Below are 11362 nucleotides of genomic sequence, written 5' to 3' on the forward strand. Positions count from 1 at the left end.
CCCTTTTCCAGATTTTTTTATGCTTTTTTTGGGAAACCGGTCTGTTTTGTTTAAAGCAGCATTAGCAGGAGAGAGTAGACAACCTCACCTGACACTTGCGATGGGTGTTGGTGGGTGTTGACATTGCAGTGGTAGTGAAGGGGGACAAGGAGGAGGCCTGAGGGGGAGCAGAGGATCCTGTTCAGCTCCACTCAGCAGCCCGGTGATGAGCCTGCAGGAGAGGACTGTGTCTGCAGATTAGAGCCAGGAGACGAGACAGGGGCCTGGAAGGGTTTGAGGATGGGGGGGAAGGCTGCAGACCTGGGAATGCCAGCTGCCAGACAGTTCACCGTGTGCAACACATGCCTCTCAGCACCTACTGTTCCACTATGCAAAGACCCCTTCACCATTAAGATGACAGAACAGTTCATATCCTGCGCCAGGTTGATAGATGTCATATCTCTGAAAACCCTGTTTGTCTTCCACAGGTGTATGAGCTCTTTTTTTCCTTCCAGCAGACAGCGCACATGGCACTTTTCGACACTCTTTCCCTGATAGTGATTTGGCACGCAGGCAGTATCAAAGGGGAGATCTTTCCCATGCAATTATAGTAGAAAATAAAGGTGATGAGGTGTGTCGCACAAAAGAAATCAAGGGATCAAAAGGGCTGGAATGAAAGCTGATTATAATAAAGGGGGTAGCTTCTACCAACTGAATGCCACAATGTGAACAAGCCAGTGGAGTTAGTAAACAAGCAAAAAGCATGTGCAAAAAATGCTAAAAAGAATTGTATTTAAATGCTTTTTAAATCTATTTATTCTCTGGTTTCATCAGACAAACTTGGCTGCTGTGGATGCAAAAAGTTTGCCATTTAGTTGTCTTCCAGTATGGTGCGATCATTAGCAGAAAGCAGAAACTGTTAGAATCCTGAGTTGGGCTAGATTTTTGTGGGTGATACTAATAAAATTATATTTGAGTTTAAAAGAATGAACACTGATATATCTTTCTGTGGCTCCACTGGATGTATTTTTAACTGCGGTAAAGAAACATACTTAAATTTAGGGTCAGTGAAATTGACTTGATTACTGAGTAAGTCTCTGCTCTTTGTTAAAATGTGTTGAAAATTCAAAATGAGCATACTTCATATAGCATCCCAGCTTTTTACTTGGAGTCAGGGTTGTAAATGACCTCTAATCTGATTTGTCATTGAGTGGATTGACAATCACAACATCAATAACTTTATTTGAAATTCAATAACGTTTGGCCGTGCTCGCTGTTCATCATATGGATGGACTGCCAGTCTGTCCTTGGTCTAGATTGAAACCTTAGGAACTGCCGAATAGATGTTCATTCCTACAGATGGTCATGTTTAATGCTATAGTGACACTAGGGAAACTTAATTAGGGACTTAAATTCAGAGTCAGCTAGAACCTCATAGATTTGAAACAGAAATTCATCTAAAAATAAAGACATAGTTGCTGCAGAACAGACATTTAAATGCAAAATGACAGAATTGCCTGGAAACCTTGCTTTTACATAGGACTAAAACACAGAATGCAACCAGTTGGTAGCTAAAGTTGCCAGAGAGACACATCTCAGATCAGTTGTGCTCACTGGCACACAATGTCTCTGATTAATGGCAACCGCTATGTCTCTGGAGATTGCAGCATAAGTTACCTGGCAATTAAGTGCAAACCTTTGCCGATCAGTTTGAGAGTGACTGCAGTCAGACCAAGTTGGAATGCAACTGGAGACAAGTTGGCTCACTCATGCAATCCTCTTGCAATTTAAAGTATTCAGGGTCAGTTGGCCACTCCATCAGCTTACAGTCAGTTGTCGACAGTAAAAATATATTAATGCAACTACTGATTTTTCCTATCCACAAGCGGGTTGACATCTTAGTCTCACTGAGCCACAAAGGAGGACACAGAGACTGGAGTTATCCCTTGACTTCTATGTTAGCATTGCCATAAGAGTAAAATTTGTGTTTTGTGTAAAGTCTCCTGAAAAATATTGAATGAATTTCTGTGAAATTTAGTGTCTCATAGGCTTAATTGCTTTACCCTTATTATATGACCACCAGCAGGTCAACATTTATGTTCAACATTTAGGTATATTATATAAAAAGAAATGTCGGCCGTCCTTTATGAACATCTGCAGTGTCTGGAATATGTCTCACAGTGGCTACGTTTTTCCTGGTTGTCAAAAATAAGGGGTAATTGGTAATGAGTGGCCTCTCGCAAAGGCAAGTCTGTAGTTTTCTTCTTTTTTCTCACTGCTAATAATGCATGATTGTTCCCTGTAATCCACAGTACCGTTTCTCTTTCATCTCAACAATGAGATAGAAAAAGGAGATTTGCTGGCCAGGCAGCCCCATGCCATGCTTATACGGCTCAGCTCTCTCAAAGGGATTTATCCACTGTTGTTATGACTAATACTCTGTGGATTACAAGTTAGTGAGAGGTCACCGATCACTTCTGTTTCCTACAAATGAGACTTACGGTGCTTCATTTCGTTTTCATGCCCAGACATGAAAATTTACTACTCGTCAAAGTGGTGAATGACGGGGTGTAGTCGACACGCTACTCATTTGCCAAAGTCTAACTTGAAAGCCTTTGCCTTTGGACTGAACTCAAACTTGTCACTTTCTTTAATTTAGAGTAGAAATCTGCAGCTGCTGAAATAATGAATTAAGTTGATGGACAGAATTATAACAGTCTGGCTACCCAGCCATCCAGTGACATCCTGCTGCTCCCAAACGCTGCCAGTGATTTAGCACCTCACCCGGGCAAGATGAGGGAATTGAATTTATTCACAGGAAGGTGGCAGCTAGCACTGACTCATGGCCTTTATGCAGTGGACCATGTCCTAATTCATCAACAAACATGTCCTCCTTAAAAGGGCGGACAACACATACTTATTTGTTTATGTATAAAGACCTAAAACCCCCATTAGGTGATAACAATCTAGACGGTAAAGAGCAGGCTCTTTCATTAAACTCTGACTTGTGTCTGCTTTTAATCCTCATGAGTTGTTTCTGCAGATTTATGAATTTTCAAGTCGGTGTCACAGTAAAGTTTCTGGCCTCCAGTAACCTGCTCAGCCCCCCTCTCAAAAATAGTAAAGTCCTTAAAGGGTTGATAGGTTTTGGACTGATGCTTAGCAACAGCATTCCTATGCCTTAAGTAGCAGTAAGCCCCTCACTGCACCCTTTGATGTGGCTGTCAAGGCAGATTTATTTCCTCTTAACACATTGTCTTCTTGTCCACATACATAAAGGGATGAAAGAGAGTGATGTTTACACTTTTTTTAGTTGTAATTAAATTGTGTTGCTCAGGATTTTTCAGGTGATGTGAGACATACATGCTGGCGGATCATAGGGGGAGGTCTGACAAAGCAGCTTAATTTGATTTTACCAGCTGACACTTGAAAGCTGATGTCAGGCTCTTTTAAGGCCAAGTTGATGGCTGTTGTTCATGACCGCAGAAGCTGAGGCACGGGCAATGTTAATAAGTACCTGCTCAGAGAGCTAGAATAGGAATTGTGCAACTTTTTTTTTCTTTTTTTATCTGCACAATTCCTGTAAGAAAATAAAACTCCCCTTCAGTCGTTGCTGGTTCAGCAGCAGAGGGAGGGAGGTTATTCTTTCATCATATGTAACACTGAAACGCCCTCGGTCGTGCTGTAAAGTAAATAATAGCTGTGAAAATAACAACACAAGCTTTCAGATCACTCACTAGCTACTTGCTATCTGACATATGTATTTACAGGAACTCTTAATACAGTGGTGTTAAAGGCCGCACTGTGTTTAAAGCTTATTGCAAAGCAACACTTGACGTCTTCTTGGCCAGCCTTCCTGCTGCATGTCTCCAGTGAGCTCTGACTAACTCTCCGTTTGTTCTCGTCATTCTCACATGGGAATCAGGCAGCTGGAAAAGCACTTGTTCTTTGTGTTTTGTCAGACAGCCCACTCTGTCCTCAGCTACATGTCTTTGGGGGAAGATGTCCAAGTGTGGCAAAGTACCAAGAACTTCCTTCAAGGGACCAGAGAGAGTCAAACCCCTGTCCTTGTGTTTGACAAAGGTCTGTGCACAAGTTATCCGGTCGTTAAGTCTGATGTCACTAGCCGTGTCTGGGCCTAAACTCCGCTGCAGGTCCATATATCAAACAATCAGGTGTAACAATTGAGTTTAACATCCAGGCATCCATGAAAACGGAATTTATGACATTTAACGGAGTTAGAAGTTAGCAGGAAGTTAGCTCGCTAGCTTCTATCTAAATACAATATAGCATGCCCTGACTGCGGGGTTTTGGAAACAAATTAAAATGTACAGCTCTGTTATCACTTGCAACATAAATGAAGACAGAAAACTAAAAAGCAGTGACGTTTGTAGGGTTACTGAAGTTTGGCTAGCTGGTATATAATGATGTGCTACGTGACCGCTAGCGACACAGCTATGTTAGCATAATATAAACAAGCTAACTTTTTTTCCACTCGATAAAAGTTACCGTGAGTGTTCTCGGTGGTCAGGAACAAATGTAATCGCATGGCAGGATGCTGTAAACGGACCAGACTTCAGCCAGGAGAACAACTGAGATAATTCATCCACAATACGAGGTTAGTCATTCATATACTGCTGCATGGGCTGGGCTGTAGTTACATCCTACGGTTTTAAAAACTGAGCTTAAATAAATGATTAGCGGTAATAAAAGCCGAGGGAGGTCAACAGGGATCACTGACTGTTTAGGAGCCTTTTGAGATTAAATAGAAGAAAATACAAAACCTTAAACATGTTAACAACACAAAAGCCATATTAAACGCAGACTACTTTAGGCCTGGAAGTAGGATTCGTCACGTCATCACTTAACGGCCGGATGGATACATGAGTCTCAATATCACCTCAGTCCCATTCACCAGTTAAACTCCAGGCATCATTATGATTTTAACTTATTCCACTGGTTTTTAACTTAAACCCATAGATTAATGTTGCACTTTTTATGTTGTCGTGGATAATGTTTTAGTAAATAGTCGTATGTTTCATTTTGTTTAATACTTGTCTGTATATAAATTAAACTGAGACAGAGGAATTTTAGCCTAATAAATTCAGTGTCTACAGGCAAATATCTTTAAACAGTATTTTGAAGAATCAATTAAAAATCCAGTTTTCTGTTTCTTCTTGTCTGGTAAAACTCAGTAACCCTGGTAATACTTCATCAAATGCTGATACTGAAAAATTGTTTTGTTTGTTTTCAACAATGTACCGGCCTTTTATTAGGTACGCCTTAATAGTGATGGCTTGGGGCTGCTTTTGCCTTGAGAACCGCTTTAATATTTCAGGGCGCAGATTCAATAAGGGTCTAGAAATAATCCTCAGAAATTTTGTTCGATTTTCATAATGACATGATAGCGTCACACATGATGGGAATCTCCCATTCTACCGCATCCCAAGTGTGCTCTGTTAGACTGAGATCAGGTGACCGCGGAGGTAATTTGGGTGCAGTGAACCGTTTGTCATGTTAATAGTTCTTCACACAAAAATTAAGTTTGAGATGACTAATTATGTGAACCAGGAATCTAATAATACATATTTTAGGTAGATTGCTAGCACCACTTTGGCAACAACGATTAAAAAAACCTTCTCCATCTTCATTTTAAATTAGACAAAAATGTAATTTGGATATTAAATCGATGATGTACACGTGAAGGGAAATTCTGAAGGCTTTGACATGTCAAAAGATAGATATATATCCTCTATACCTCAATCAGCTGTTGGTTAGGACCACTGGGAAGCCACAAAAAGCAAGTTAGTAAAGCATATCCTGATTGATTCCTGTTCTGGACACTACTTTACAGATATTATTAGGTTGTATAACAAGCATTGAAACAGCAGTTGAGCAAAATGTTTACGGAGACCAGGAGCGATGAGCCTGTTTCTCACAGGCTTCTACAAAACCAGACGTCATTTTGCTTTTGCCTCAGAGTTTAAGATTGTGGTTCAGCGTAGGCCATCATACATTCAAATAGTTGAGATACATTTGTCATTTGCTCAGTCTCCTTCTGTTCCCAGGAGCATCTTCAAATTTAAAGCACCATCTAGTATTTTACTGACAGACAATCTTTCTCCAAATCCAAGGTTGTGATATATCACAGTGAGAATTTCTCTTGCTGCAGAAAAATGGTTTCTTTATTCACTCTGATAATAACTTTGACCGCTGACAGCGAGTGAGCCTGGCTTCCTCATTTTATGTGAAAATTCTCTGTACATGAAAAGAGAAAGAAACATCTTTTCATTGTGACGTGTAGAAGCCAGCTAGAGACACGATTTAATGATAGTATGTATGTCTACAACTCTGACAACTGACGAGAAGTGGCATTTCACTGCGTCTTATAAGGTAATGTGGAGTTTTCATCTGAAGAAATAAAACTTGAGTTTGCATCCAGTCTTCTCACCACAGCATTCTCTTTTTTTATTACTAACAAATATGTTCATTTAAATAGATTTTTTTTGTGTCTGAGCATGTGTCTCTAGTGATCATGTGTATTTAGATTTCCACTGTTGTCTATATAAAATAAAATAAAACATTATAATTCCCATCTCACCATTATGCAGTCCTATGAAAACCCAAGTCCACCCTTACTGTGTGGCAGAACAGATTAGGTTTGCAAAGTTGGATTTGAAAAAACTACAAGACTACTAAGAAAGTTTTCTTTTGACAGATCAGACCGAAGTGGAGATGTTTTGCAATAATGCACAGTGCCACATTAGGGCGAACCAAAAACAGGACATCGGCACAAACACCTCATACCAACTGTCAAGCACGGTGGTGGAGGGGTGATGATTTGGGTTTCTTTGTTAGACACAGGACCTGGGCTTATTGGAGTCATTGAGTCAACCATGAACTGGATACTGGCTCCGATTTGACAATTTGGACTTACCCAAATATTTCTACATGCTATTCAACTAGCTAGTTGGCTCATGAACCAAGATACATCGGCTACAAATGCCGAGAGCACGTGATTTCATGACAGACTGAAGTGACGTGTCGTGATCATTCAGAGTTTCTGTCGGCCCTGATGTGACGGAGGGGATATTGGACACAATATGGCTTTTTTTGTGAAAAACGTTCCCCCTCTGCATGGATCTACATTTTAATAAATACAAAGTTAATAAAAACACAATTCTGTTATATATAGCAAAACACTTTGCAGACCTCTTAGTCATTTATTTTAAGAAACACTCAAGAACTCAAGTTCAGAAACAAGTAGGTGCTTTTCAAAGGCCTACTCGTTTACAGGGTAGTTGCTAACTGTGTGACTGTTTTTTGGGGTAGCCGACAGATTAATTGTATAGATTATGCAATGAAAGTGAAACAAAACATTTAAGTAATGTGCAGCTCTGTTGACCAGTGGGTTTGTCACGGTGAATTGTCTTTTCAGGTATATGTGAACCACAGACAATCTACAAATATTTATCCAGCTGCTTATATTACTCTTTTATTATATTTAAGGAAGGACAGTCCATAGTAACAAGGTAAACAGGCAACAAGAGGTCCTAAAATGTTTCCCTTAAATTCCTTCTAGTTCACCGCACAGCTTATTTTTAAAACCTGCAGAACTCTGTAAAGAGTGCAGCTCTGCATCTGAGGAATGTTTGTTTAACTAAACCTGTGATGATTCAATGCTTAATCTCCAAAGAGCAGACAGCAGAAGACAGTCTTGTGTCTTCCAGTATGGTACTTTGATAAACAAGATGCCTCCGCTCAGCGGGACCGTCTTCGCAGTGGGGCTCCGTTGTAGACCTCAGGATAATCAAAGCTCTTGTTTGGAGATGTGAATGCCTAGTTTTCAGTTTGGACATCCCCAGTAATTTCTCACCACTAACAAAGCAGCCTGCTGCCTTCTGTGCTGAGTGGAATCTGAGATTTAGATCTAAAGACCTTATTTGAAAGTGTTGGTCATGCATGCAAACAAGGGGGTGCTATGAAACCATGCCCTTTGTCTGACACACAATAGAATTTCAGGCACTAGGGAACAGCTTGGATCTCCATAGAACTGGCATTACTTTCATGTCAAGTGACACTGAAGGCAATAGAGTGACCAAGTTCTCAAAAAAAAGCCTCCACGCATTCAGCTCTTACGCTCTCCCTTTTTCTCATCTGGTCTTTCAAAATGGCTGGATTGGGACATTATTTCATATTCTTTTAAAGTGGTGCCAAGCTATTCACACAGCATCCGCTTTGATCAACACTCTGATTTGTAGGGTAGAGGCTAATGGCTAAGACCTGTCTGGTAGCATTCTCCCTAGCATATGGTTACAGTAATCACATCTATTCAATACAAAAAGACAAAAAACAATGACTTTCTATCTACTTTATATTTATTGCTCCTGGACATTTATTTAGACATATTAATGCTCTGACCTCTCACAGCAGGGAGTGTAATTAAATCTTATCACACTGCTTTTCGGGTTAAATGTTTTGCTTTTCTGCCTGTTTTTGATGGTAAAGAAATCACATTTAACAAGCTAAATCCATAAGCATACACAGGCGGTAGGCAAAGGCTGCTGCTAATATTCATTACTAAGAATGATTTAATTAGGTGTTTTCAACAGATTAATTCTCGATTTAGTCTGAAAAATAAAAGAAAATGGGGAAAATGGACATTGCAATATTTCAACATGCAGCTATTCAAATGAATGTATATACAGTGTAAATCTTCACATCTCAGAGTTTCTAGCTTTTTCCATAGGTAGCAGCTTTTGAAATGGGCCTGCAAGTGAAATGATAATCAGCTAATTGCTGTATAATCTAATTTAATCTTCACTGTAGAAAGCTGTGTATATATATATGTATATAACCAGAGGCAAACACACTTGAGATTCTGGTCTTTTACATTTACTTTGTTGGAGTCTTGGTTTTCATTTTGCTAGGAAATGGCAAACTTCAACAACTGTTTTTATTTTTATTTATTTATTTTTATTTTTTGAAGCTGTGCTTGATGCCTCTGACAAATAGAGGACTAGATTTAAAAAAATTTCCTAACCATTTCTTTTAAAAAATTGTGAATTCACTGCTACTGATGCAAAACACTGAAAAAAATAATAAAGAACAAACAGACTGAAAGAAAGACTGACAAGTGAGAGGGGGTACTGGAAAGAAAAGGTGAAGTGGGAGGGGGAATGGGAGGGGCTGTGTTGTTTGATCAGCAGAAAGTGGGGGGGAGGAGGCTGAAAATCCCTTGATGCTGATAGTGGGCAGTGGTTTAACCCCCCAGAGTGATTGACACTTTTGCCACTCCACTATGGGCCAAAGGAGGGCTGGTTGGAGATTGGGGGTGCACGCAGAGAAGCCTGTTCCTGCCTTTGCATTTGCATCCTCTGACCGTGGGTGGTTGTGTTAATAATGTGGCAACTGGGAAGATTAATTGTGGACAAGCAGCAGGATTACGAGGGTCTTTGTGGGAGCAAAGGGAGCACTGGTTGGGAAAGGCCTGTGATCTGTGAGGCTGAGAGGAAATTAGTCAGGGCAGGCTGGAGCTGCCTTTTACCAGCGTACCTAAGGAAATGAAAGACTTGTGCAAAGAGGATATTGAAATAAGTAGGCAGAAAATTGTTGACATTCTTGAGAGGCCAATATTATTAATATTCATTGTGCTAATGTGAATGCAAGGAAGACAAAAACTTTGTGAAGGGAAAATATTTCCCATGACACTGAGTGAAATACGTTGTTTTCTTGGAGTGAAAAAAACATAGAATGCAGATTTTTTTTTTTTCCAGATAATCAAACATGAGATGTGAAAATTGGAATAAGTGTCCATCCAGGACAACCATGAACAAAAGGCATATGCAGGCTCCTGCAGCTGTGTCTCCTTTTCTGTTGAAGGCAGAAGTGAAAGAGCAGGCCAAGAGTCTCATGCCACCTGTTGGATTGTTTACACATAGCAGCATACATTCAGTCAGGTACTCATCTGGTTCCTGACCCTAGTTTGACCTTTTTATCACCACGTTTTCTCACAAAACTTGATTTATTTTATGCTAATCTAGACTTATGCATGCAGTACTTTCATACATTTTTACACTCTAAGAGAAACCATCTTATCTAATTGGGTTTTAAGGGACTCAAGCATCTTAGCAATATGAAAGAAGCTGTGAGAGCGCAAACAGCAAACTCTCACAGCCTCAAATGCTTTAAACATCAATTTTCAGCCACACAAGAGAATTCTCACTTCACAACCAGCATCGATGTTTGGCTGCTTTGTTAATGGCTTTCTCATCAGTAATCATTTAAAAAAAAAAAAGGTAAGCATCTGGACATTCAGGCCTCTTAATTAAAACACTGGTGTTTTTCCAATGTAAGAGAAATCATGAAAAATGGCCTGTCATGACGAGTTTCTGTAACCAGATGACAAAACTGGATGGCTAGAGGAGGCCAAAAACACCGGGCTTAATAGCTGTTAATTAAAAGTAATCATTTAAAGCAAAATCATCGTACTCACATAGCATGGCTTAAATGTTGAGCAATATATAAGCAGATTGCTTGTTCCTGTTTATTCTTGCTTAATTTCAGACATATTGACCAGTCTCCAAGCAGGAAAATGATCTATAGCTTAATTTTTCGTGTTTCTTGAGCGCTTCTGAGAAAACTCAGCGTATACAGAAGCCAATGTGCTTGTTAATAACAATACACGCCATAGTGCCATGTGATGGTGCAGAATAAGATGAGCATTACCAGATTTCCAGCAACTTTTGCCAGAATCTGGAAAGATATACAGTTGTAAAAGTGTGTGATGTGCTTTGAAATAAATTCCTAATACACCGAGCCTTGGTGATTTGTGGTCTCTGAGCTGAGCATCTGAGATGTAGTCTCGTATTTCAAGTATGTTTTTAGTTGTGCCAAGACGTTGCACCACTCATTATTCTCCTCGGATTTCTGAAGCACCATCGTTTATCAGAGAGATTTATTGGCATATGGACTTCCAGATGTTTTGAGAATCTTTTCCAGAAGAAGATTGTGTTTTAAATGTTAGACCACAATCGTGCTGTAGACATTTTTATTTCTAAGGAGAAACATATGGGCTTGATTAGTTTTGAATGCAGTATTTGTTAAAGAGAGTTTTTGTCCTAATTAAGCTAAATGCACAGAACTTCAGTTTCTCTCCATTTGCTCTACATAATAACTTACAATTCTCTCAGATAAATAGCAATGCTTTCCATATAACAAAAACACATTTCAAAACGTGGTTACGGACCTCGCCATGCTGCAAGTTTCCCAGGCTTTGGGATCTTCTGCTCTCGATATTGTCCTTACATGTCGACAGTTGTAAAAACCACCGATGTGTAGTTGTTTTTATTAAACATTTTTGGTCTCAGGGACCCAAGCATGA

General features: G+C 39.7%; 1 protein-coding gene across 1 annotated transcript in view; it reads left to right on the forward strand.

Annotated features, from left to right (window-relative positions):
- Positions 1–222, forward strand: part of LOC146568617 (uncharacterized) — a 163496-nt gene extending 163274 nt beyond the window's left edge. The window contains exon 4 of the mRNA XM_085284762.1: positions 130–222. Coding sequence (XP_085140888.1) covers positions 130–161 — 32 coding nt within the window. The 3' untranslated portion in view covers positions 162–222. The remainder of the gene's footprint in view (positions 1–129) is intronic.
- The last annotated feature ends 11140 nt before the right edge of the window (positions 223–11362 follow it).

Source organism: Mchenga conophoros, linkage group LG8 (assembly GCF_057382185.1).
Source record: "Mchenga conophoros isolate Kocher_MC1m ecotype Shallow Benthic linkage group LG8, M_conophoros_male_GT1.1, whole genome shotgun sequence".
Taxonomy (NCBI): Eukaryota; Metazoa; Chordata; class Actinopteri; order Cichliformes; family Cichlidae; genus Mchenga; species Mchenga conophoros.